A 27689-nucleotide genomic window follows, 5' to 3' on the forward strand; every position below is an offset into this window, starting at 1 on the left:
ACAATCAGGGTTTGTTTTTGTGCAACGGGGCCGTCTCTCTCCTGGCCTCCCACAGCTCTGAAATGACCCCCATCGCTGCATCCTCCACCGGCCCCTCCAGGCACCAGCATCCTCCCACCTCTCCTCAAGCTGGATGTCCCGGTTCCCTCCCACGTTTCCGCCAGGTGTCACAATCGCGCTGTGCGGCGCCTCGGCCCGCCCTCCGGGATGGCAGTGCGGAAGCGGAAGAGGCTGCCGGGCCGGGAAGCCTCTCTCGTGTGTGGCCGGGTCCCCGGGACGGGCCGCCCGCCGCGATGCCGAGCCCCCGGAGGACCATCGAGGGACGGCCGCTGGGCGCCTCGGGCGGGAGCAGCGTCCCGGGCAGCCCGGCCCACGGCGGCGGCGGCGGCGGCGGCGGCGGCAGGTTCGAGTTCCAGTCGCTGCTGAGCTCCCGCGCCGGCGCGGATCCCGCCTGCGCCCGGCTGCGAGCGTCCGACAGCCCGGTGCACCGGCGCTGCTCCTTCCCGCTGGCCGCCGCGGGCCCAGCGCAAGTGGCCCCGGCCCCGCCGCCCGAGGACGACCGCATGAACTTGAACCCATCCTTCCTGGGCATCGCCCTGCGCTCCCTGCTGGCCATCGACCTGTGGCTGTCCAAGAAGCTGGGCGTGTGTGCCGGGGAGAGCTCGGCCTGGGGCAGCGTGCGGCCCCTGATGAAGCTGCTGGAGATCTCGGGCCACGGCATCCCCTGGCTGCTGGGCACCCTCTACTGCCTGCTTAGGAGCGACAGCTGGGCCGGGCGTGAAGTGCTGATGAACCTGATCTTCGCCCTGCTGCTGGACCTGCTGCTGGTGGCTGTCATTAAAGGGCTGGTCCGCAGGCGCCGACCGGCCCACAATCAGATGGACATGTTTTTCACCCTCTCGGTGGACAAGTACTCCTTTCCCTCGGGCCATGCCACGAGGGCCGCCCTGGTGTCGCGGTTCATCCTGAACCACCTGGTACTGGCCATTCCACTGAGGGTGCTGGTGGTACTGTGGGCCTTCGTCTTAGGTCTCTCCAGGGTCATGCTTGGGCGGCACAACGTCACTGATGTGGCTTTTGGCTTTTTGCTGGGCTACATGCAGTACAGCATTGTGGATTATTGCTGGCTGTCACCCCACAATGTTCCGCTCCTTTTTGTACTGTGGAATCAGCAGTGACACCATCTCATTGATTGTTGGCACCAGGAGGTCTGAAGGTTTCCACCTTCGAGGATTTTGACCTAAGCCAGAGCCATCCAGTTGCCCCTCAGACATTTCAGGCACCTTTGGGAATTCTGGAATCCCACTGTCTCGACATGTTCCTAGGCCGGAGCAAATGCTGCCTGTTACTGAACACAGCCATACCAGAGAAAGAAAGTTTATTGTGTATGTATTCACAGCTGTTTTATCAGGAAGACAACTGCAGAGAAATCAAGCTGGCTGATTATATGATTGCTATTTATTTAAAGTTGACAGTGTTAATTAGAAATACTCCCCCCCCCAAAAAAAACATTGTTATCACTTGTAAACTGAATTTTAAGAGACGTGAACTTCCAGATAAACCATGTGCTATTCTCACCCTTTCCCTGCGGCAGATTTTAAACAGTATTTTTAAAGTTTAAGGCAGATTTTCCCAGATTTTTCTCTCTGAACATGTGTTGCCATAATGGAAGCTTTTTCCTTATCCTGATTCCTTAAGATCCTCCCTCTGTGGGTCAGGTTGTATGAGAAGAGGGTACACGAAGTCCTTGCCTTTCTTCTCCCTATACCTCTCAAAAGGTCTTTAGAGGGTTACTTTCCACTACTCTTTAACAGTGTCTTTTGGCATTCATAGAACAAAGCAAGACGTTGAAGAAGACATACTCAAAAAAGTGGGCTTGTCTAAGGTTCCCACAGAAATGTAAGTATGAGACTACTCATTCATTCCCTAATTCTGTTGACAGCCAGGAGCAATGCATACCAGGGGTCCACGAAGCTGAGCTGCTGGGGAATTCGGGGGCGCTCAGTAGAGTCTGGAAGCAGGCAGAGCACAGACACCAATGGCCAGGGGCAGGAGGCGAAGCCCTGCTGCTTATCATCTGCGGAACAGAGCAAATGGTCCTCTGCTAAGTAAAAAATGGGAAGGCGATGTGATTCTCTTCAGTGGCCTGCATAGGTTTCTGTGTGTCCCGCAAGGATGGCGGTAGGCTGTCATCCTCCTTTCAGTTCCGCTTGGTGGCATCGAGCACATTTTAGGTAACAGTACTTAGCTAGAAATTCTTCGGGACAGCCTGCTGCCCTGCATGAGCGCTGGGTCTGACTCCTAAATTTCTGTTTACATTGAAAGCTGTTCGTTCATGGTGCCTCCCCCAGTTATAAGACCAAAGATGACCAAATAATGTGGTAGCCTCTGATTACTGTCTGACCTAAAAAGACCAAACAGCGTATTGCTGTAAATCTGTAAATGCTGCTGTGTCTGGGAAGAAAACCTTTAAGGAACCTGTGGAAGTGATGTCATCAGATCATCTTAATGGCCAGTTGTTCTGGCACTTATAAATAGAAGGGGCTGTGGACTATGATGTAACGTTCAAGGATGTGGATGGACAGGACCATGGAGTAAGGCCGCGATAAACAGGTTCTCACTAGGTAGAAGCAGGACCTTTGAGAGTGGGGGTCAGGCACACCAAGAGGAACAGCTCCTTTGACAAATAAAACAAGCATTGCATTCCCACACACCCTTAACACTGACTACCTCTTCGCTTACTAGATCTGCCCAGCTGTGAGGTTCTAAGTGGTCTGAGTGTGTTGTTTAAACTTTCGGAGATCAGTTTTAATTAGAACATTCAAGCCTGACATTTCAAGTGGCAGTGTTTGCTCTTACAGTGTTCCCAAGTCGGATAACTGAGGGCCTAGCTTCTAGTTTCTTGTTAGAAACTAGAATTCTCTGGAATTCCTTATTTTGTTTGCTGGGGCCTGAGTTTGCTAGCTTTTAAAGTATAGATCAGATCAATTTACACAACTTCATGAGTAATCCTAAATTCTCTAGAGTAAAAAAACCCAAACAATTTGTTAATCACTTGTATACTGTGAAGGATGCCTTTAAAAAAATCAAAATAAATTAACTGGTAATGTTGAATGACACGTGATGAAATCTTTTTTCTGCCTCACTGGGCTTCTTGGGATTCCTTCCTTTTCCTGAGCACTTGAAATTGGTAACAGCTCAACTGATAACTGCCAGCAAAAATAGAACCACCTCTGCATGCTCAGTGAGTTTGCTGGTTGCCTGACATACGGTGCCCGATTCACATCGACTTGTAACTACGGCCTAAGCCCCTGGAACGGGGAGGCCAAGCTCCATGCCGGTCTCATCCTTCCTTCCTTGTAAGTGGGAGGGCGGGAGCGTGAAACAAGAGGGGTGACTGACTCCCAGAGAAGCGCAGAGGCACCGTGCGTGGCCCTGCACCTCAGTTTAGAAGGAGGTGGATTATTACAAAGTGTTTATTGTCAGGTTGAAGTTAGCAACTCAAAGCTAACGTGAACAGCTTTGATTCCTAGAGGCAGAACATTACCAAAAGTGGAGCTGTAAAAATTATATATTCTTTGGTTACTTTAAAAAAATTTTTTTTCAAATCCTTTCACAAAGTTTTTATCTTTAAATCGAAAATCCTACCCGAACCTAAGTCAGGATTGTTTTGAAGAAGCTAAGGGGCATGTTGGTTTTGGAAAAAAAGGATAAAAGACGGAACAGATTGAACTGAATTAAAGCCTGAAGAGGTCCAAGGGAGACAAATGTGCAGAATCTTTGGGATAGGTTGCCCTTCTGTCCAAAAGCCATGGCAAAAGTGATGTGTGTGGAGTAAGCGGAGGAGATGGAGAACATGGGGTTAACGAGGCCGGCTCGCAGGTGTCTTACCGCCCGGATTTGGAGCTCCACCACCACCTCCAGAGGCATCCTTCCCTGTGTGGCCGAACGAAAGATCCTTTTCTGCTGAGCCGTGAATCGATTATTTCTTAGTTTTCATCAAGGTGAGTGTTTTCCAGAAGCTTCCCTGACACAACCCCCCATCCTTTTGTTTCCCCCTCAGTCCCCAAGCCCAGGTCCCTCCCACTGTGACGGGTACCTCCACCGAGCTCTGGAGTGTAAGCTTCCAGAAGGCGGAAGCATCAGGTTGCTAAGGACTCTCAAAGGCTCAACCTTCTTCCCTGGAACTCTTGAGAGGCCAAGGAGGCGCAGGCGCGCTTACGCTCTGCTGGCAATCTGAGGTGTTGTCAGCCTCCCTGGTGGTGGCTAGGCCCAGTGACTGTCTAAGGGCCTGGGAACCTGTCAGCAGATGCCAAGAGTTGTTTGGGTTTTTGTTGTTATTTTTTTTTATTTCTGTCTTTCCCTGGACGCACTATGGCCCCAGTTATTGTACTCAAATATTTAACAGTTTCTATCCCCGAAGCAGAATGAGCTCATAGCTATGTCCTGTGACCATTTCTATTTAGCATAGTTACCTGTTCCCTAAGGGACTGCCTTATTATTAAATGTCTCCTTCTTTGCCCCAGAAATCATGCTCACCGTCAATAAGAAATTGAATAGTGTACTGAATTACAAGTAGGTCATTTCTAAAGAGACTTAAGTTAGGAATCTCAGGCCTACGAATGAAATTGTCAGCTCCTCTTCACTGCACTGGCCGGCCTTCCCGAGTAGTTTAAGGCAAGCATTGAATTGCACTGTCTCCCAGGGGCTAGCTGTTGGATTTGCCAGAGCAGCAGTTACGCTATAAACCAAGTGACGGCAGAGTAAGCGTTCTTCACTGACGAGAGAAATGACATTTTCCCATTATATATAATTTTAAAACAACTGCAGACAGGAGGGGAATGTGGCTGTTTTAGCCAATCCAAAATTTTCTGGAAGGCCAACATTAAAAAAAAAAAAATAAGTCAATACATAATAGTCATTAAAATTAGGGCTGGACCCTGTGGTTGAGTTAGTAGTGTTTGCCTAGTGCTCATCAAAACTCTCTTTGATTCTTGTCTGCATTCCTAGCACTGGAGAGGTGAGGCAAGAGAACCAGAAATTCAGAATCAGCTAGGAATATCTAATGAGTGTGAGGGCAGCCTGGACTACTTGAAACCCTGCCTCAATAAAACAGAATTTAAAATATTGTCTTGATACCTTACATGGGGAATCTCTGTAGTTGGAAATGGTACAGGAAGATGTCCCTAAAAGATAAACCGCTGAACATATTCCCTTCAGTAGCTATAGTTCATTTCTCTGTAAAAGAAACCACAGTGTAATGAAGACTTCAGCACTACATGTATACCCAGTTCCTAATCGCTCTGTGCACAATGACATATGGAGGTGGGTGCCCAGCTCTCAGATGACCAGAGCACAGATATGTCACAACAGCTGACTGGTATAAGACCTGTGATACTCTTCACACGGATATCACCGATGATAATACTAACACTGTGTCAAATTTATAGTTACATTTCTAGAGGTAAAGTAGGAGGGAGGAATCCATTCTCTTTGAAGGTCTAAAAAAGAGGTGGGCATGTTGCGTGTGGTCATTTCATGGCCACAGTCATTCTTTGAGGAAGATGTTCTATGTGTTTTACAGTTTCGGGCTCTGAGGCCAAACAGCCTTTACCCCAAGGCTACATAACCAGCCAGAACACTCATATCGAAGTCCAGGGGCCCTCTACCTCACTGCCTCCACAACAGTTATTGTGGAGGTTATTGTTATTGGTCCCTGGAAACACTGTCCCATCTGCAGCTCCTTGTTTCTGAGTCTGTCCACCTCTTGATATTATCAGACTCTGTTGATATTGCTAGCCTCAATGGAACAGAAGAACCCCGAATTCTTCTGATTTCCCTTCGACTATCTACCACTCTTTTTGTCGGTGTTTTCTCTCCTTTCCCTGGCAAACTAGTATTTTTAGACCCCTGTTTAACTCACTGTCTTTTATCTAGGTGACACTCAGTATAAACACTGATAATCACATCTACAGAAGTTTACACATGCCACCCAGATCTCTCTTTAGCTCTCTAGAATTATTTTTTCCCCCACAATGGTCATCTCAGATTCCCAGATGCCACACATGTGGAAGTTGCTACGTGTGTAATGTCTGAAACACAAGTTTGCAAACTATTTAATCAATGATGCTGCCACCTCAGCTGGAGACTGAGCAAAAGCCATTCAAGGATTGGTTTGTCACCAAGTTAAGTCAAAAGAATGGCTTCATCTCCAATGTAGGCACCTGCACTGGGTTGGATTTTCATAACAAACCTAGACATATCTGGGAAGGGCTTTCGATTGAGAAACCTTCATAAGACTGGCCTGTGAGCAAGCCTGTGCGGGTATGGACTTGATTAACAATTGATAATAAAATCTATCCCACAGTGAAATGCACCATCCCTGGGCAGGTAGTCCTGAGTTGTTTAGGAAAGCAAGCTGGCAAGCAGTGTTCCTCCATGACTTCTGCTTCAGTTCTGCCTCCACAATTCTGCCTTGAGCTTCTGCTCTGACTGGCCTCAGTGGCGGAATGTGACCTGAGAGCTAGAAGATAAAATAAGCACTTTCCTCCCCAAGTTGACTGTGTACAGAGTGTTTTATTATGTGAAACCATATGTGAGGAAACACATATTAGTGGGAATGGAAATAAATATAATGTATGAGGATTCAATGTTTACTATAACAAATTTCTGTATCCCCAAGGCCTTAAAATTTTATTATCAGCCAGGCATGGTGGCATACACCCACCCACACATGATGGCATTAATCCCAGCACCAGGGAGGCAGAGGCAGGTGGATCTCTGTGAGTTCTAGGCCAGTCTGATCTACGGAGGGAGTTCCAGGTCATTAAAAACAAAACAAAACAAAACAAAAAAACCTTTCAGTTGTGTGGTTCAACAGGCTAACTTGTATCATATTGGGCAAAAGTTTAGGTGACAGGAGGGTATACTCCTGGTACCTTTTAGTTCTGTTGCATTTCCAGCTTTTGTGGGTTGCTAGTATTCCTTGCTCCCTTCTTCCATCTTCAAAGCCAGCGATATGAACGATATCAAATCAAGTGTTGCTCATGCTGCCTTTGTTTTGACACTGATCTCCTTTTTTTATGATCATTGCGTTTGGCTGAAGGAAGGTTTAAAAGCACTTACTGCTCTTGCAGAGGACCCGAGTCTGGTTCCTGCCACCTAGAAGCTCTGATATCTCTGGCCTCACTGGTACTGCATTCATATGCATGTACCCACACACATACAGACATATACACATACAGACACATACACATACAGACACATACACATACAGACATATACACATACAGACATATACACATACAGACATATACACATACAGACATATACACATACAGACACATAATTTTTAAAAGGCATGTGCACACACTGGGACCACTCAGAAGATCTGGTTAACAGCCTTATTTTTACCTGAAACCTCAATATCCCCTTTATTATGTAAAATAGCATACTTTCCGTCTCCATAATTTGGATATGGACATCTCTGAGGACCATTAATCCGCTTACAATATACAGCTTCTCTAGAAAGTGATGTGATAATGTCTATCAGAATTTTTAATTTGGTTCAGTGTTGCTGCTGCTAAGAATTTATCCTGTGGATATACCTCATAAAGAAACCACGAGGATATATGCTACAACATTAAGATTGAAAAAAAAAAAAAGAATCAACCAAATGTTCATTAAGTGGAATCATATTAAAGCTGATTGATACTAAGCGCCATGAAAAAAGATGAAGCAGAGCTGTGAATTTTATCAGTAAACAATTTCTAAGAAGAGAAAAATACCTCTAATAGGCTTCCATTTCAAAGAGAATGAAAATACACCAGTATAGGTATTCCTGGGGCAAGGCGGGTGGCTCACTAGAGAAGCCATACGGTATACCTTTGGAAAGAGCTTCAGATAGAGCGGGCAAAGGGAATCTCTCTTTTCATTTAATACCCTTAGGTGCTGCTAAGCAGCATTTTCCCCAACAACTTCCACTACTGAATCCCAAAAAACAAAACAAAACAGAAGAGAGAAGCCTCAACACCTAGGAAAGAGCAAGAGCCCTTGCTCTGACAACGGTTGCGGCCGTAGCCTGTGTGTCACACGTCACAAAAGCGCCCACTCGAATGTGTCTGCCACTTCCACTTCCAGGGCAAGGGATGGTACCCTGTGGACCCCAGGTGTTTCAGGAGGCCCACACCCTGAAACAGTAAGCAACCTTTCCCGCATATTTAGACATGCGTTGTTCCAGAAGAAAGCCGGCTGCTTTCTTCAGATTTCCAAGGGATTATTAGTCACATGGGGTGATCGGGCCACTGCTGAGGGCTAGGTGAGCTCTCTAACATCCGGTTAGTTCCCTGTGTAAAGCGTGTGGAGTAGGGGGCCACCTGGGATGTCTAACAAAATGTGTTAGGAGAGAGGCCTTCTCTTCTCCATCACAGTTACACCTTCTTATGAAAGCTAGATGTCTCTCTGGAGACAGCTATATGCCATAAGAAGTGATTGAAAGACCTTTAAAGTACTGTTCTAACCCATTTATTTATGTCCGTATTCCGTGGGCTGATTTGTTAGGCCCCACAGTTCTCCATGCCAGTGAATTCTCCTCTGGTAAGCGTGATTAATGCCAGAAGATTGAGTTTCCAAAGTGAGCTATTATCAGTGCAAATACTGATAATAGCAAATGAAAAATACCTGCTTGAGAGAGAGAGGGGGAAAGAGAGACCAAGATCGTGAGACAACCTTGATTTTCTCAGCAATAATGCATTTCATTTCCAAAACACTAATTTTATTGTTTTTGTGCATAAACCCAGCCTTAGGATAGAAAAAAGCCCTTTATCTTATATCCATCTTTTCTCAATCTTTCTTTAAAACATTTTGTTTTGTTTTTTTTAACAATTCAGCTTTCTTACAGTCTAATATGTCAGGAAGAAATTGTTCCTTTCTTTTACTCTGAAGAAATAAATGAACTGCACCTGGCTCTTTCCTTGGTTTTAACAAATTGTATATAGATGAAATTTATATCTTAAAAATGGTTAACAATTGCACCCTTTAGGGAACTGCCCAAGAAGGATCAGGTTGTTCCTTACCTATATGGACCCACTGAACAGCTCTAATTTGTTTGGATGCAAAAAAGAAAAAAGAACAGTGGTCTCAAGCCAGGAGGTGGTAGCACAAGCCTTTAATACAAGCACTTGGGAGGCAGAGGCAGGCAGATCTCTGAGTTTGAAGCCAGCTTGGTCTACAGAACATGTCTCAAACAAACAAAGAACAGCAATGTCAATGTCAGGCAGAAACTGGCAATTTGAATATTACTTAAGAATACAGCATTCTCAGCCAGAGCTATAAAAGAGACCCTGCCTCAAAAACCAAAGCAAACCAAACAACAAAAAAGAATACTTGGTTCTCCAGAATTTAACACCACCACCCCTCCCCCCCACCCCTGAGTTTTGAAAATGCTTCCAAGGAAAGAGCAAATTAAAACCAAAAGGCTTTTAACAACCTTGAAGCCGTTTGGGATCTGAGCCTAAACATGGGCTGTATTTAATATAACTGCTTTAGTATTTGTGAACCAGACTAGTGCTACACTCTGGCTTGATCTGGATTCACTGACATTTGTGGATCAACAAATGATGACACCCAAAGTCTTCCTTGAGGACAGTGGCTGGAAGCTTGTACTATAACCTCTGCAATTGGAAAGTCTTTTTCTTTTTTTTTCCTTTTTTTTTTTTCATAAAAATTAGCTTGCTGATTAGTAGGCAAATTACAACATAATCCAATTCGTAACAAATTTTATTTTCCAACATAAGAATATAAAAGAGTATGATGAAGTTCCAAAAATGTTTTATTATTATTTTTTTAGTATTTAGGGCTAATGAAGTGACTCTGTGGGTCAAGGCATTTGCCACCTGAACCTAGCAACCTGAGTTCAATCACTGGAGCCCACCCCTGTAACAGTGGAAGGAGAGAACTCATTTCACCTTTAGCCTTCACTCTTGCACATCTTGGCATTCACACAGAGAGAGAGACACACAGTAATACATATATTACTCTGCCTAGGCACAAGATTTGTGCCTGAAGTCAGCAGTGGTTCACAGAGGGGCTTCTCGTACTGCTATAGATTCACCCCTTCATCACCTGAAACGCTAGCTGATTTCACTGATGCGGAAGGCTGGGGAACCTTTGGCACATGTAGCCTACTAAGGGAAGTGGGTCTCTGCAAGTGGGCCCTCTAGGTTGTCTGTGTCTCTGGTTCCGCCCAAGCCATCCCGATCTGCCAAGACGTGAGGGCTTCCAGCTTCTCGGACCTCCCTCCATGTGCCGGCTCAACATGATGGACTGTTGCCCCTGAAACTGTGAACCAAGAGAAGCCCCTAATCCCTGAAGTCCTTTCTGTTGGGTATTTTATAACAGCAATGAAAAGGCAACAGAGACTTGTCAAGAACATACCTCTCTATGTCCCCATTCTGCCTTCTTTTGCCTTTATTTAATCCTGTTTCCATCCATCCTTTGTCATTTCCATTCCTTTGTGCACTGTGTATGCACTGAAAACTACTGTTTATCAGGCTCAGATCTGAGCAACACAGGTGTGAATAAGAAACCACCTGTGGCCATGTGGAGTTTACATTCTAGTGAGAGAAGAAATAATAAGAACAGAAAAAGATGGTATAATGAATAACAAGAAAAAACATAGAAAGTGGTAAGGTGAAAGTTCACACATTAGAAAGGGGGGTAAAAACCTGATTTAGGCTCAGTGGCCAGGCTAGCCTCCCTAACTGAATGATGTTTGACCTATGAGAAGCAGGGAGGGAGTGCGTGGCTTTCCCCAGGTTTTACTGCTTTTATAAGTTTGGGAGCCTGGGCTTGTGAATCTTGTAGCTTGTGAAACTTAAGCTTCTGAGTCCTAGAATGTCCTTCCTTTTGGGGGAGAAGGGAACACTTTATTATTATTATTACCATTATTATTTTAGTTTTTCAAGACAGGGTTTCTCTGTGTAGTCTTGGCTTTCCTGGACTCACTTTGTAGACCAGGTTGGCCTTGAACTCACAGAGATCCACCTGCCTCTGCTTCCCAGAGTGCTGGGATTACAGGAATGTTTAAATTTTAAAGAAATAGTTCACATTTGGAAATTAAGTTTTAAATATTTATAATACATTTAAGCAGTGATGTCCAAACTGCAGATAGACAATATGAGGCTGAAACAGGGGCTAAGGCCAAGGCTTAAGTTCCAGCGTGGGAACTGTTAATACCCGGATGTTATTTAAAGCGACAGTGATTGACAAGATCCTCCCCTCCCCCAACACACATAATCTAAGGATTTCTGAAATTAGAGGTCAACTGAAGAGAAGGAAAGAAAGGAGAGCAACTTAGAACTTACAATGAACCCTGCGTTGGCAGAGAGCTGGTTTCCTTGCCAGGCACCACTCAAAGCATTTTGTGGTTTCAAATAAATAACGAGGGGGAAAATGTTTTCATTTTCTCTAGACTGTTACACTTTCCACCTTGACACTTTATACTTGGCCTCAACAGGGGTTGAGTGAAATGCTTTTCAGCTTTTAGTTATGATTATAAAGCTATAGGTTCGGAGGAAAACCTTCCATCAGCACAATACAAGGCTAAATAGTGAAAGGCTAAGTAGGTCCATCCCTAGCCTATATATCTTCTAAGAATTTTACATACATACACATATATACATACATGCATACAAACACGTTGCCTTTATAAAAAAAAAACCCATAAGTTCTCCCTCTACATAATCTAATTCTGCAACTCAACTTCCTTAATTCAGTGCCCATCTATGCAGCCCAGGGTGGTTGTAAACTTGATAATGGTCGTGCCTCAGCCTTTTCCAGGATTACAGACCACATCTAGTTCATTTAGAGATATTTCCGTATCAGCACACTTAGATCTACTCTTCCATCGCTTCTATTTATTTATTTATTTATTTTTCTTTTACCACCCCAAAACATCTTTGTAGATAAATCGTTGGATATTGCTTAAAAATACTGTTGGATATTTTCCTGCTCACGAAATAGCAGAACTGACGCGCATAAGCTTCCAATGTCCCAGAGCATCTCTGGCAGCATTCTTCTCCTGTGTTGGTCAACCATTAGGATTAACCAACCTTTCGAGTTTGCCAACTGGGCTAAGGCAGATAGATAGCTCAGTGGGTAAGAGTGTTATTCGTGCCCTTAGTTCAAACACCCGGCAATCATGTAAAAAGCCTGCCCCTGTAACCCAGCCCTGTAAGAGGACTGTGACAGACGGCCCATGGGGCTTGCTTGGTGCCAGTCTAGAGTTCTCCAAGCTCAGTGAGAGATCTTGTCTCAAGAGAGTAAATAACAGTGAAAAATGATAGCTCTGGACTACTCCTGTGAACCTCCCCCCCCCTCTCTCTCTCTCACACACACACACACACACACACACACACACAGTTTGCCAATCAGAGGCTGGAAGACTGATGTTCTGTTGTCTTATCTGATTATGAGTAGACAACAGGCCTGATAAACATACAGGCTGCCAAGAGTCGCCAGATCTTAGAAGTCCGTTTCGCTCTCCCTGGTTCTGGAAATTGAAATCAGGGCATTGAGTGCGCTAGGCAAACACTCTATACCATAGGAGTACATTCCCAGTCCCTGGGACTGTCTCCTAAAATGTGTTCTCCATCCACTGGAGAACATTCTCGTCTCAAAAAAAGAAAAGGGGCAGCGAGCGCACGGATCTTCACGGTTCTACAAGGTACGAAAAGACAGGAAGCCCTCCGATATGTCTACTACCTGTCTCAATTCTTCACAAACGTGTTCGCTCCAATGTTTTATTTTTAGTGTCCTCCTCCCGCTGTACCAAGGTTTGCAGAACTGCCTGGTCTGCAAGCCTGGTCTGGTGACTTGAAGTTAGAGGAAAGTTGGCTCTGCTTCCTAAAACGCTCCCCTCCGACACCGGCCTAGACTGCTGCCCACGGAGGAGCTGAAGTTTTGGAAAAGCGGAGGAACGAGTCGGAACTCGCCTTGACCGCCAGGGCACGAACCCGCACTAACCCTAGCCTCCAGAGCCTTCACCTCCAGACCTCCGCCCTGAGCTCACAAGCGGCCACGCCCGGCCACGCCTACCGGAAATGACGCCGCGACCGGCTACTTCTTCTTCCGCAGTCCGCCGGAGGCGCGGCCCAGGCCTGCTCCGGGCGTGCGTCGGCTTAGCCGGCGGCAGAGGGATTCTGGGTAACGACCGTGCCCTGCGGGGTGGCTGGCTCCGCCCAGCAGGTTCCACTCACGCCAGGGCCGTTGGCGGTGGCGGTTGTCCTGGCCTGACCAGCGGGACATGGAGCAGCCGTGGCCGCCGCCGGGCCCCTGGAGCTTCCCGAGGACCGGCGGGGAGACCGAGGAGGAGAGCGACGTGGACGTTTCCCCCTCTTCTTCCCACTATCCGCCGGCCCCGGACGGCGGCGCCCAGGTGAGAGCGGCCTGCGTCCGGCGGGGGAGTCGGGGGCGGGTGTGTCTGGGGAATGTCCGCGGACATGGCGGGGGAAGGGGGCGGGTGCCCGACGCCAAGCCACCGCTCCCGAATCGTCTTTGGCGAGAGCGGAGGCGGCCACGCGTGCGCCCCCGACCTCCAGGTCCGCACACGCTGGTCCCCCCGCCTCGGCCAGAGCTTCCCCGCAGACCCTGGTGTCAGCTCGGGCTGGGTAACGTTGACCCTTTGTCCTCCCGTGCGTGCCTCCCCCCAGCCTCTCTTGCAAGCTCCAGCCACTCGGTGCACAGTTGACGGGAACAGTGAGTGATTGTGCCGCCGCTCTCACAGCACACCGAGTCCTGACATAAACATCTCACGTGCTCTTTCCCACGCCGGCGTCTCAGCAAATTCTGTGAGCCTCGCTGTCGACGCTGGTACACACCTCCGTTTCGCGCAGTCGTGCTGTCTGCGTTCACAGTTTCGTTCCGCGTCGGTCTTTCCAGTGAATACAGACAGCCACGGAACTGGCTTTTCTTTCAGACTTTCACCCGAAGTTTCCGATACTACTTGCGTGTTTTTTTTTTTTTTCAACCCAGCTTTTCTGCCTCAGAAACTGCCAAGGTTTCCCTGAGAGTGCTTATACACATCACCTTGTCTTGACTTCTCATCTGGGTGTGTTTTGAACCAAATCTCAAGAGCACAGACGAAAACACTAATCCTTGTCAATGAAACTGATTGTAGACGTCTGATTTCTAGGTGTTTTTGCAAAATGTGGTACAGCAGTGTAACAATTAATAGCAGTTTTTTTCCTGAATAAAGATGACCAGTTTAAATTGCCTGCCGACAAGTGTATGATGATGGTGTTTGTCAGCCAGCTGAATTAATTGGGCTCACACACAGTATGCTGTTTCATAACCACAGGCTGTGTTCATCCAACTGGTCATAGAGAAAGTGAGGCAAAGTGAGGGTTGATCAGTAGTCACCTACTAATTATGGCTCACTAGTGTCATCTGTGTATACATAGTATCACAGATGGAGAAAATGAACAATTGCTGGGGTCAGTTGAAACAGATGCGAGAGGGAAAACCATCTCAAGAATTTCAGTGCGCTGGGGTTGAATCAGACCCAACCCAAGAAACTCGGTATTTAAAAACTACTTATTTCACCTGTGCATTTGTTTAGGCGCTGGGGCTTTAAAAGAAGCTTCTCTTGCCATCGTTAACTGAGATTTCCCCAGGTTGTAGAGAAGGATAGTGGCAGACTCCCCACTAGAACTCATAACTCCTAGTCCAGTGCTTTTGTTTTTTGTGTTTTTTTTTTTCAACTTCTTCACTGCCTATTTGGAGAAATACTATAAAATTTTATTTGGATGAGAAGGCCTTTAAATGGTGATAAAATTTGCAAAGTCATTACTACTAAGAACATAATTATTACAAGACTACTTATGTGTCTTGTTAGCCTAGGACTTAACTTTGGGGTTGAAATATTTAAAAAAGAATAAAATGTTTAATCAATCAATGGGCTTTTAAAAGCCACCTTAAATTGCTGGCTTAATTTTTACCAAATATATATGAGAGAGAGAGAGAGAGAACAGAGAGAGAGAGAACGCTATCTCAGTGTAACTCAGTATAACAGTTGCCTTTTGTGTGAAAAGGCAAACCAGAATTTGGAGGTCCTATTTGAGAACTTTTTACATTTTTTTTATTTCTTTTTTCATTAACTTTTTTATACAATATATTTGGATTATTTTTTTCACTCCCCAAGCTCTTCCCAGAGCCTCCTCACCTCTCTATCCACCCAACTTCATGTTCTCTCTCTCTCTTAAACAACAACAAAAATCTACCCAAATGAAAATCAAAATAAACAAGCAAAAGACCAGTAAGACTAAATAAATAAAGTAAAAATAATTTTAAAATGCTAATATGAAACAGAAACCCACGGAGTTCCTTGTGTGTTGGCCAACTACTGTTCAGCATATAGCCTGCCCTGGAGCCGGTTGATGACATTCCACTGAAGAAAAGTGGTTTTCCTTTTCCAGCAGGTATCAGTTGCAAATTGCTTCTTGGTTAGGGGGTGGGGCCCATGTCTACCTTCCTATCAGTATTGGGACCGGCTGGCTTGCTCTTTGAGAACTTTTGATGTAAAGTTGCACCAGTACACTTTAATGACAACAGTTTCCTTGCAGAGTTTTTGAACATTTAAATTATGTCCTTCTAAACTTTTCTATGAGCATGGGTTAAAATAAGACCTAATCTGGGCTCAAGATGTGGTTTAGCAGAGAGCACATGCCTGACATGGGTTCACTTCCCTGTGTTGCTTTTATTTTTATTTTTTTGAAGACTCAATTACTTTGTCATCTCAATGCTTGGTGGGTAGTATGACCAAATAGTATATGGTAGTCTATGGAGAATAATTTAAATATAAAAAAATTCTTAGAGTCGGTTTGATTTGACAGATATTTGCTTCTTTATAATTAGAAAGTGCAAGGTACCCCATTTATTCATAACTGCACTTCTTGCTATAACTTTGTCTCTTACAAATTTTCTGGCTCTATTTTAAAGTATCGTTGCTTTATAATTTTTTAAACAATTGTTTTATTATTTTATGTATATGAATGTTTTTGCTTGCATGCATGTGTGTGTACCCATGTGTCCTGCTGCCTGCCAAGGTCAAAAGTGAGTGTTGGATCCCCTAGAGCTACAAATGATTGTGAGTCACCATGTACATGCTAGAACTAGAACCCGCTTGTCTGCAAGAGCAACAAGTGCTCTTAACCACTGAGCCAACTCTCCAACCTCATAATTTTTCTAGTGTATCAGGAAGTAAAAATAAACGTTTCACGTGGTTATTTAGAGACATGGTGGTATCTGGTCTGTAGGAAACAGGATAGCAAGTGTCCACATACACCCTGTAAATCTTGAATGTGCCTGGAAACTCAGAAAGGAGGGCATGTTTACTAGCTGCCTCACAACAGTTTGTTCAAGAAGTAAAGATGATTCATGTAACAGTTATTAAATTATAGCTTCATACAAAGCTGGGAGTCAGAGAGAAAAGCATGTATTATGTTAAAAATACTACTATGTAAATGTGTGTACGTTGGGTTTGGAGAGAATAGATGAGAAAAGAAACGGTGTAGGGATTGGGCAGGAGGTGGATAGAGGCAGAGGGTAGTCAATGAAAAGGGCGAACAGGGTCCTGAGGGTGGGAAAAGTAAGCCAGTAAATTAAAGCAACTGGAACTGAGGCGTCCATGCTTCATGGTAATGAACTCTTAAGAATTAGCACGACCCCCCCCCCTTTATTGAAGGATTACTCTAAGAGAATGGCTAATAAAAACGTGGGATTGTATTTTTACAGTTGAGATATAAAATTAGAAAGCCTTGAACACTGATACAGGTATGGGAACAGATTGAGAACAACAATTCTCAGTAAGTAGAATGAAGTTATGCATTTAACTAGGAGATGCTAAAAAAAATGCCCTCAGCTTTTGTATTTTGAGTCAAGGAATATAAGAAACCAAGCACCCACTGCATTATATAAGTAATTATGCAGATTTTAAAATCGATCACTCGAGTAGAGCAGAATCACCAGGAGAGACTAGCTGGTACTTGTCAATTTAACCTTCTCTGTTTCAGTTAGGATTAAGTTAAGGTGTACCTCTGTGATATAACCATTTCTGATAGAATTTTCTATTAAGAACTGTCACATGACCACAGATTATGTTAACACAGAAACTGGAAGCCAATCCGTAATTGCTCTGAAGTAAAGAGTGCTCACTGCAGGAAGAACTTGTAGGTTAAAGCTATAAAGGTCTGGCTTTCAGGATGAGGTGCCATGACTGATGAACTGGACTTAAGCTCTGCTTTCCCCTGGTTAAGAATTCTGATGCTTGTTGTGGGCCAGCTGTGAGCACATCACTGACAGTTACCAGCATTTGTTGTTAGTTGTCAGGGGAGGTGCATAGATGAACAGAGAAGCTCAGAGTCAACTGATGAATGTAAACTGTAATGTAGACAAAGAATACAGATACTCTGTGTACCGAAAATGTCATGCAGAGACGTCCTTTGAGTTGGAAAACAACAAACTGTGTCATTGCCTCCACCGCCTCAGTTCGATACTAATACTGATGTTATTTTTTATTTAGATGTATAGCCATGGGATTGAGCTGGCTTGCCAAAAGCAGAAAGAGTTTGTGAAGAGCTCTGTGGCGTGCAAATGGAATCTAGCTGAAGCCCAGCAGAAACTTGGCAGCTTAGCACTGCATAACTCTGAGTCCTTGGATCAGGAACATGCCAAAGCACAGACCGCAGTGTCAGAACTGAGGCAGCGGGAAGAAGAGTGGCGACAGAAAGAGGAGGCTCTGGTCCAGAGAGAGAGGACGTGTCTCTGGAACATGGACGCCATTAGCAAGGATGTTTTTAATAAGGTATGATCTTTTGTTGGACCATAAAGAAAGAAGAAAAGGGGCTGGGTGTGTGGCTCAGAGGTAGAGCATGCAAGAGGCCCTGGGCTCCATTCCCAGATCCGCAGATGAAAAGAAAGGAAAACCAGAAGCTTCTGTAAGTCATTGTTGCAAAGCAACAGAGTCCTGTTAGAGAGCGAACATCTCCAAGCCTCTCCTCCTCCAACACGTAGGGTAGCTGAGAAGGGTAAGTCAAGTAATGTCTCATGGTGATGTGGTAGCATGGGACTGTGCTGCAGCTGAGGGGTGAGTCCTGCTATTGCTTTGCTGTCAGCTTCCGGTCGGTTTTGTATCACATGTAGTTACAGAATTTGTAAATGGAGTTGTTCAGTATACCAGCTTGAGTTTAATAAACTCAGGTGATAATCTTTTTTTTTTTTAAATAAATTTTATTATACGTTACGTAATGGCATTTCCATGCAAGTATACAGTGTACTTTGAGATGTCCAGTCCCCCTATACTCTTCCTTTATCCCTTTCTCACCCATTCCCCTTCCTGTTAGTTGCTTTTGTGCCCCTAGGTAGTTTCACGTGTTTTCATATTGTCTGTACTTTAGTGGTTTTGTATATCTATAGAAAAATCTAGGGCCCACACAGGCAATATGATTATATCTAGATGCAAATAATTCTCCTGCAGATCACATAACTTCATTCTTTTTTGTGGTTACAAGGTGCTGTGTTTTATATTCGTGTATATGTGTGTGTGTGTACTGGTGGATATTTAATCTCATTTTATTCATTTAGCTGTTGGGCATCTGTGTTAGACCCATAACTTAGCTATCGTCCTAGCTAATAAAGTAATGCTACAGCAAATTTTGATGTGTGAATATCTCTGACGTGTTAACTGACAGCCTTTCAGGTAAATGTCCAGGAGTAGCATAGCTGGGCCATATGGTAGATTTTTTTTTTTTTTCCCATTTCTTGAGAAACCTACATACTAACTTCATAGTAGCTGGATTTTTTTTTAAATTTTTTTTTTTATTACTTACACTTTATTTACAAGTAGCTGGATTTTTTTTACATTCCTACTAGTGTGTAAGTGTTTCCTATGTCTGCAGCCTTTGTTAGTTTTTGTGGTGAGATGGAATCTCAGCGTAGCTTTGATTTGCATTTCTTGGATGGCTGGTGATATCAAACATTTTTTCATATATTTACTGGCCATTCAGATTTTTTCTTTTGAGAATTGTCTGTTCACTCATTTCGTTAGCCCATTTATTTGATTAGGTTTCTTGATTTCCTGTTATTTTGGTTGTGTACTATAGTAAAAGATGTTAGGGTCTGTGAGACGGTTCAGCAGGTAATCATGCTTGCCAACAAGCCAAAAGACCTGAGTTTGATCCTTAGGACCCACATGCTGAAGTGCGAGGCGCTTGCAGTTTGTCTTCTGGCCGCCGCACACATGCTGTGGCGTGTTCACAGATGTACATGCGCACAGCATAGATATCTGCTCGTGCAAAATAGACAAGTAAATGTAGTGCAACACTTTAATCTTAAAATAGGCAGTAGACCTCTGAGGGGTTGTTTGATTGTTTTGTTTTTTGTTTTATGTGGGTTTTTTGGCCGTCTCTTTGTTTGGTGCTGCTATGTAGAAACTTTTTATATAGTCTTCTTGGTTAATTGCTGGTATTATTTCTTGAGTGACTGGAGACCTGTTCACAGTCTTTGTCTATGCTCTTATCTCGAAGTGTTTTTGTCCTTTGCTTTAGGAGTATCAGAGTTTCAGGTCTCACAGTAAGGCCTTTGATACATCTGGATGAGAGATAAGGATCTAGGTTCTTCTGCGTGTGGATATCCAATTTGGCCACTACCCCTTGAAGGGGCTGCCTTTTCTCTGATATATAACTTGTTTTTCACATCTCTTGTCAGCTGTGGCTGCATGGTAGTCTGCTGCTGCTGCTGTTGTTGTATTATGTTGTACACAGCTGAGTTGAAGTCAAGTACAGTGATGGCTCCAGTATTATCTTTTAGCTCAGCATTGTCTGGGCTAGCTGTCATCTTTTGTGCTTTCATTGGAATTTTTTTCCCCCAGTTTCTGTGAAGAAACACTGGGATTTGAGGGAGATTTCATTGAATCTGTAATTGATTTTGGTATGATAGCCATTTTCACAATATTAAATCTTCTAGTCCATCATAGGAGAGCTTTCCATTTTTCTATTGTTTTTGATTTCTTTCCTCAGGGTTTTAGGGTTTTTACTGTAGAAGATGTTTTTTACTTCCTTGGTAGAATTAGGCTTATTCCAGGGCGTTTTGTTTTTATTTGTCTGTACTTAAGGCAATCATGAGTACAGATTTTTTTTCTTATTTATTTCTCAGCATGTTATTAGTTTGTAAGCTACTAATTTATGTTAGTTTCTATCCTATTACTTTGCTGAAAGTGTATATCAGATTAAAAATTTTTCTGGCATAGAACTATGTTATTTACTAATAAGGACACATTTACTTCTTCATTTCCTATCCTGTCTTTTCTTCTGTTGTCGTATTGCTGTAAATCATCAAGCACCATATTGAATAGTGAAAGAATTAGGTACCATCATCTTGTAGGTGTCAGCCTTGACTTGTAAGTACTAGTGTTAAACAATGAAATAGACCTTTAAAATTAATAATCCACATAGTAGAGTCTTTTAAATAGTACAGTACTTCTGCCAAATCAATAGGCTTTTTGTTTGTTTGTTTTTTTAAGAAGGAATCTGTTTTGTTTTGTCATAGTTTGTGTTTTAGATGGAATTTTATTCTGTAGCCCTGGCTAGTCTGGAACTTGCTATATATATAGCCCAGGAAGACCTCAAACTCGGAGATCTGTCTGCCTCCGCTTCCCCAAAAAAAGATTTTGTGATGCTATGCCCAGGCTTGAGACTGGATCTTGCCATGTATCTCTGTCTTATTTCGAACTCATAGTCAGCAGGGCATTGTGCCGCATACCTTCAGACTCCAGCCAAAGGCAGGCTGGGCTCTGTGAGTTGAGGTCAGCCTGGTTTACATAGCTTCCAGGACAGCTGGGTCTGTAGCGGAAGACCCTGGCTCAAAAACACAAAGCAAAATAAAAATAACACTGCCAAACAGGATCACATCTCTTATGCCTCTGCTTTCAAGTGTGGAACCACTAACTGCCAAAGTTAGTTTTTTGTTGTTCGTTTTTTTTTTTTAATTACATTTATTTATGTATTGGCATATGTGTGTGTTGGGGGAAGGAGTGGGGATGGGAGGGGGAGAGAGAGCAGCTGCATGCACAAGTGCCAGCTTGCCAGTGCATGTGTGTAGAGGTCACAGAACACGTTGGTAGAGTTGGTCCTCTCTTTGCACCATATGAAATCAGTCCCATGCCCTGCCTAGCCACCTCGCCAGCCCTGAGTTAGTTTTCTTTGGAACATAATTTTGTTTCTCATTAGTGTATGGAAGCCTTAAGCTTTTACTTTTGAATCTGAAGAAATAATGGGTTTAAATTATAACAGAATCGGAAAGTTGGTTGCTGGGAAAGTGTGGAAGAGCCAGTTTAAGCAGACTGTGGAAACATTTTGGTGCTGTCCACCCAGCGTATTTATCTTTTTTTTAATAAAATAAGAAAAAAATCAGTCCATCTTACTTCATGAAGGTCAAAGTGTAACTCTAGTTCAAGGGAATCCAATACTCTTTCCCCCCTGTAGGTAGATGCTTGCATGTGGTACACATAATATACAGCCAAACACCCATTCATGTAAAATTTAAAATGGAAAAAAGGAAAAGATGTCTTTACGAATGAAAAAGAGCTGACTTGGCCTGATGGTGCAGGCATGTAATCCCAGCTTACTTGGGAGGCTGAGTTAGGCAGTCTACAAGTTCAAGGTAAACCTGGGCAATTTAGTGATCCCTATCTCAAAATAAAAAGTAAAAAGAGGACTAGGGATGTAACTCAGTGGTATAGCACTTGCCTAGCTTGCACAAGACCCTAGGTTCAATCCCTAGGCCCACAATAGAAAAGAAATTGTCCCTGTAACAGTGTTCATTGTTGCTGCCAACGAGTGCTAACAAAGAACAGCATTGGCCTGGCTGAACTATTAGAATCCATTTTTCTCAAACTACTCTGGGTATGTGTGTGTGTGTATATATATATACACACACACACACACACACACACGTATATATATAAACTTTTTTTTTAATGTGGAAACTAGAGTTTCTAAAGATTAATTTCAGAGTGCATGAAAGGGGGAGAAAGGTGAAAATAACTTATGAATGAATGTTTTTAATACAATAAAATTTGAGTAATTAAGTATTTAAGAATAGTAGCCTATAATAGGGCATCACTTTGGAGAAACAACTCTTGAATATACAGATAGGTATAAATATTTTAATACCCTCTCCTGCTCACTCTCCATTTTGTCAAAATGGCTAAGGAAAACAGTTCATGGAGCTAAAAGCTTTATTTTTATGACAAAGGTAGACTTTCTATATTATAAAGTGTTTTCTGAATCTAAAACAGATGTTACTGCCTCTATGAAGAGAATATAGAGCAGTGAGGCCTTTAGATATCCTTACTGCCTTTCACTAGCCCTTAGACATATCGTTTGGAGGAAATTTGGACCTTTTTTAAAGCTTAAAGTTTAATTTAAAAAATGATGTTTGTATGTTTGTGTGAACGTAAGCCACGTGTGTGTAGATTCTGGCGGAGGCCAGAATAGGATGCTGGCTTCCCTGGAGCTGGAGTTAGAGGCAGCTGTGAGCTATTTGGTGCATGTATGCTAAGAACCAAAGTCTGGAAGAGGGGCAAGCTTTCATAACCCCACCAGGCTCTCTCTCCTGCCCTTAAAGCTTAAATTTTAATATGGAAACTTCTGTGTACAGGAAGTAAACAGGAGCTCCATGTTCCACATCAGCTGTTCACATCGTGCTTTGCTGTGTACGTAACCTTGCATATAAAAGTTTACCAATTAGGTATACTTGTATAATCCATGTTCTATCAAGATAGGTAATTTGAAAACATGAGCTTTTAAGTCTTTATTTTGCAATCATTTAGGTCAGTGAAATTCAGTAATTTTCTGTCGGATTTGTAAGGTCATTTACTCAAAATTATACATTGGTTTTATATGGGAACTAAGAATTGAAAGAAATAGTTTAAATCTGGGATTTCTAGGCTAAATAGCTACTACCATGTGAGCTTTTTTCTTCCTTTATTAGCATATATTCATTGTCTGTAACCCTGGATTTCATAATGACAGTTATACAAGTGTATAATAGACTTTAACATGTCTACCCCAAATCCTCTTCTTTTTCTCCTTCCTTATTAAGTCCTCTTTTTTTTTTCTTAGACAGTTTAGCTTTTCCATGCCATGTGTACATACATGATTTTATGTATCTGCATAAAATCTGGTATCCACAAATGAGAGAAACTGTGAAACACTTATCTTTCTGAGACTGGCTTAATTTGCTTAATATGATTATCCACAGTTTGAGAAGTATAGAACAGGGCTAGTGAGATGGCCATTAGTTAAGAGCACTTGTTGCTCTCGCAGAGGATCTGTGTTCAGTTTCTAGCACCCATATGGCACCTTATAACCATATGGTAACTCAGTTCCAGGGTATTTAGCACTCTTCTGACCCTTCTGGTCACCAAGTGTGGGTATGATTGCTACACATACATAAATATACATGCAGGTACAATATACACATAAAGTAAATAGAGAATGCCTCATAATTTTGCTGGGTCCTACTAAACTACTCTGTCATTCCAATTTTAGTATATGTTCTATCATAACAGTAGCAATACCACATGAGCTATTGAGGGCTGGAAATGTAGTTAATCCAAATTGGGGTGTAAGTGTAAAATACACACCAGATGCTATTACTCAATACCAAAACACCAGAAATGAAGCACTTTGTTAATTTTTTTTTGTGTGTTTCTTCCATGTTTAAATGATGATATATTGAATATTTAAGGTTATGAACTTCATGTGTTTATCTCTGCTTTTTAATGGGGCAGGTAGAAAATTTTAAGGTGTATTTGTGACTGGGACAGTATTATCTAGGTAGCAAAACAAAGTACAAGGTGCTCTTATTTTGAAACAAAAGCTGGCAAGGAGCTAGTTTATGCTTTTCATTTTGACTCCCTGTGCTTTGCTCATTGTTTGGTGTGAGTCTCAGCATCTGTTTTGATCCAGAATGTTCAAGTTTTTAATGGCAAGTTTAACATATTAATTTAATGATGTATGGTACTATGCTATCTTCTTATAGCATGACATCTATAGGAAAGATTGCTAGGGTTCACTATCTGAAGAGACTCAATTAGAATATTGATTTTAATTACTAAATTTTTTCAGAGTTTTATTAATCAAGATAAACGGAAAACAGAAGATGAAGATAAATCACAATCATTTATGCAGAAATATGAGCAAAAAATCAGACATTTTGGTAAGTCCATTACATAAGTGTCCTTCTTTATTGTGTTAGATATCATTGGTATGTACATAAAAATGAACCTATAAGCTGGACATGGTGACACACGCTCTTAAGCCCAGAACTCTAGGAGGCAGAGGCAGGTGGATGACTATGAGTTCAAGGCCAGCCTGGTCTACAAAGCGAGTCCAGGACAGGCAAGGCTACACAGAGAAACCCTGTCTCTATACAAAAAAGAACCTATAAAATGAAGTCTGCCTGTGGCCAACTCCATTTATGTTGTTGCTTCTGGCAGGGTAGTCAGGTCCGTTTCAGACCTTGTGCCTTCAACCAGATTGTGAAGAAAAGTACAGTTATGACAGTATCGCTTCTTTGCATTTCTTGACTACTCAAGGTTTTTTTTTTTCTTTTCTTTGATATTTTTCTTAACATTAGAAAATTAGCATTCATTTCAGAATTTTGTGTAATTATTTTGTGTGCAGTGGGGAGTGGTCAGGTACACATATGTAGAGGTCAGAGTACAACTTGGTGTAGTCAGTTCTCTCCTTTCTCACTGCGCATAGGTTCTAGGGGTTGAGCTTCCATCATCAGGTTTGGTGGCAAGTGCCCTTACCCACTTGAGTCATCTCTCCAGCTCCAACGTTCATTGCTTTTTTTTTTCCATGTTTGCATATGACGCTGTGCAATTTATTGTTTCTTGACATGTTGCTCATACAATAGAACAGAAATGTATATAGAAAGATCTAACATACAGCTTTTGCCCTTTTTAAAGATATTTTAGTCTTTATCTGTATGTGTTTATGTCTGTTTTAATATATGCTAGATGTGGGGGGTGGGGGAGCATAAAGACCACAAGAGAGGGTTAGCTCCCTGGAGCTGGAGTTATGCTGTGATTGTGAGTCACCCAATATGGGTGCTGGGATCTGAGCTCAGGTTCTAGAAAAGCAAAACTTTCTTTCCAGTCCCAGCATTGGCTGTTTCTATTAGGGGAAGAAGAGTGGGGTGAAGTTGATGTGAGGAATTCCTAAAGGAGGTGGCATCTGAGTTTGTTTAGAAGGGTAGATAAGGATCTTCTATAAAGATTAGCATTAGAAATAGAGAGTCAGAAAATATATGCACGCTGTGTTCTGAGACAAGCATTGCCATGCTGCTGGATTGAAAATGCTGCTTGAAAGTGTATGTTTTTTATTCAAGTATTGTGTGAATTAATAGACATGATTCCTGTTGATATTTTGTTAATAGCACGTTGAAACCTTCTTCCTTTTGTGCTCTCTCAGAGTATTATTTTTGCTTCAAAAAGGAAAAACTGTACATTTAATTCAAGCAAGGTACCTGAAGAAAGCTGGGCATGATAACACATGCTTGTAACCCCAGCACCAGAGAATCTGAAGCTGGAGGATCACAAGTTCAGGGCTAGCCTGGACTATGCCATGACTCTGTCACAAATAGCCAAACCAAAACAACAAAGGCTAACCATGAAGAGTTAAACACACAAGTTCACATTTTTACATATATCATTGTGTCATTTCATACAATAGAAACAAAAGGAATAAGCAACTCTCTCTTAGGGAGATATTAAAATCTTTAAAGCATCAGGATTTTTGAATCACAGGGATAGAAGACAGTAATTTGCAAATGAGTCCTGTGTTTTCAGTTGCCAATTCTACCTAGTCCTTGCTGCCAAGGCCCATGTCTTCTGCAGGAAAATGTGTGCCATCTACTGGTACTTCTCTCTGCACACACGCACCATTTGATAGAATAGTGTCACTAGTGGTGTTTCTGCCCAACTGGCATTCTGTACGCTGGTTATTTTGGAGCAATGTCACCTAGTAAGTGAGAAATAATACCTTCATTTGTTGTAGAATGAGTGCTTTGGTTAAACGCAGTTTTGTGTGGGAAAACATCTCAAGTTCACAAGATGTTGTACCTGACACTGAGATGGAGTCTTCAGTAGATCCTTTCCAGCTGTTTTTCTGAGTAGTCCATGGTAAGACTGTGAATTTCATGAACTCATGTTCATCATTTATCTTGTAAAATGAATCAGTGGTACACTAACCAGTTCATCTAGTACATCCAAAACTGTTTTACCGATAGAGGCATGGTAAGGACAGAGCACTTTCAGCTCTAGGATGGGCTAGTTCATAGAAGGAATTATTGAGCCCTCCAAGAAGAAATTGGACCAATATACTCAAGCTGCTGTTTGGTGGTAGGATAACTAATTCAGTAGAATTACAGTGCCTTATTGAGGTTTTAGCATGAGGTGTTTGGTTTTTTTGTTTTGTTTTTGTTTTCTCTTAGAAAATTCAGTGTTCATTGATTCTACTGAAGTAGGATGCCAAAACGTCTTTGCGAGAAGAATCCATGCTCTTGAGTCAGTCTGAAGCCTATGCCTACCGTGACCCCTCAGTTTATGAAAGTATTGTGTATTTAATAAACTGGCCAGAGAACAGGCTGACTCAGCATCCACGGATGAGTAATAAGCAGTTTTTTTACCATTCATGTCGTGAGCTTCCTGCATCTCATCTTGTCATACTAACCAGACCCTTGCTGTCTCCAAATCCAGCCAGACCTTAGCACTCCCAGATTCCCATTGTGCCTGTTTCTTAGTGGAAATGCACATTGGCTTTTCACTTTGGAGGAGATACCCTACTTGCTGCAGCACATTGGATCCAGAGAAATGTTCTAAGGTAGTAGGATCCCAAACTTTTTATGTTTTTACTTTCCACCTCTGGCATGTGTGTATCTTACAAATAGGTATCTGGGGCACTCCACCTCTGCTCGCCAGTTCCATCAACATAGAGTGGATCAACCTGCAGTTACATGGGAGGATGGGGTAACAGAATCCACATTTACAAAGTGATAGCACAGCTGATAGAGGCCTGAGACAGGAGCCTGAGAGCTTGATATTATCCACCTGGAGAAAGCAACACTTCTCTTAGTGTATGCTTATTAAAAGAGAAAGCTTTTGCCAGATTGATAGATATATTGATGAACTCCTTAAATACATTTGGAATGGTAGCTATAATTAAAGCTTCCGCGTGGGGACTTGGCAAACTTGGATTCCATTCTAGACTATTGAAACAGGGCGTGGTGAACGGGAGTTGTCTGGAGGGCTGCAGGGACTTCACACCAGTGTCTCAGCTTTACCTATGTTCTTCCAAGTCTTCCTAACTCTGCCTTATGCTATTGGATGACTTTTTTCTTTTGTTGCTTCTACTCTTATACTTAGATGAAATTGACCAACTAATGGTACATGACACCACTATTGTGGTGTTACGGATTATTGAAATCTGATTTTCTTTTACATTTATGTTTATTATTTGACTCATACTTAAGAAATACAAAATGGTGATTTAGATGCAGAGATCATTTACTCTTAAACAATTTCTACAGTAGTTTGCATCTTTAATATCACCGTCCTTGTGGTC

The 27689-nt window shown here is 42.7% G+C and overlaps 3 protein-coding genes across 6 annotated transcripts in view; 2 read left to right on the top strand and 1 right to left on the bottom strand.

Moving 5' to 3' along the window:
• The window catches only part of Spata6l (spermatogenesis associated 6 like), a 40199-nt gene extending 36121 nt beyond the window's left edge, over positions 1-4078 (bottom strand). Inside the window, exon 1 of one of the 2 annotated variants that reach the window (XM_060388112.1) lies at positions 3892-4078. In XM_060388112.1, coding sequence (XP_060244095.1) covers positions 3892-3930 — 39 coding nt within the window. In that variant the 5' untranslated portion in view covers positions 3931-4078. The remainder of the gene's footprint in view (positions 1-3891) is intronic. The other variant, XM_060388103.1, reaches the window with a different exon arrangement.
• Plpp6 (phospholipid phosphatase 6) lies at positions 48-3119 on the top strand. Its single transcript, XM_021634258.2, has one exon. The coding sequence runs from the start codon at positions 63-65 to the stop codon at positions 1176-1178; it is 1116 nt and encodes a 371-aa protein (XP_021489933.2). The 5' UTR covers positions 48-62; the 3' UTR covers positions 1179-3119.
• Positions 4079-13131: 9053 nt separating the features above from the next.
• The window catches only part of Cdc37l1 (cell division cycle 37 like 1, HSP90 cochaperone), a 31939-nt gene continuing 17381 nt past the window's right edge, over positions 13132-27689 (top strand). For 2 of the 3 annotated variants that reach the window (XM_021634252.2, XM_060388123.1), the window contains exons 1-3: positions 13132-13435; positions 17579-17860; positions 24186-24276. In XM_021634252.2, the coding sequence (XP_021489927.1) occupies positions 13304-13435; positions 17579-17860; positions 24186-24276 (505 nt within the window). In that variant the 5' untranslated portion in view covers positions 13132-13303. The remainder of the gene's footprint in view (positions 13436-17578; positions 17861-24185; positions 24277-27689) is intronic. The other variant, XM_021634253.2, reaches the window with a different exon arrangement.

The sequence above is a fragment of the Meriones unguiculatus genome, chromosome 1, assembly GCF_030254825.1.
Source record: "Meriones unguiculatus strain TT.TT164.6M chromosome 1, Bangor_MerUng_6.1, whole genome shotgun sequence".
Taxonomy (NCBI): domain Eukaryota; kingdom Metazoa; phylum Chordata; class Mammalia; order Rodentia; family Muridae; genus Meriones; species Meriones unguiculatus.

Coding starts and splice junctions, on each gene's coding strand:
- Plpp6 (XM_021634258.2), top strand. CDS start 63: ATGACCCCCATCGCTGCATCCTCCACCGGCCCCTCCAGGCACCAGCAT.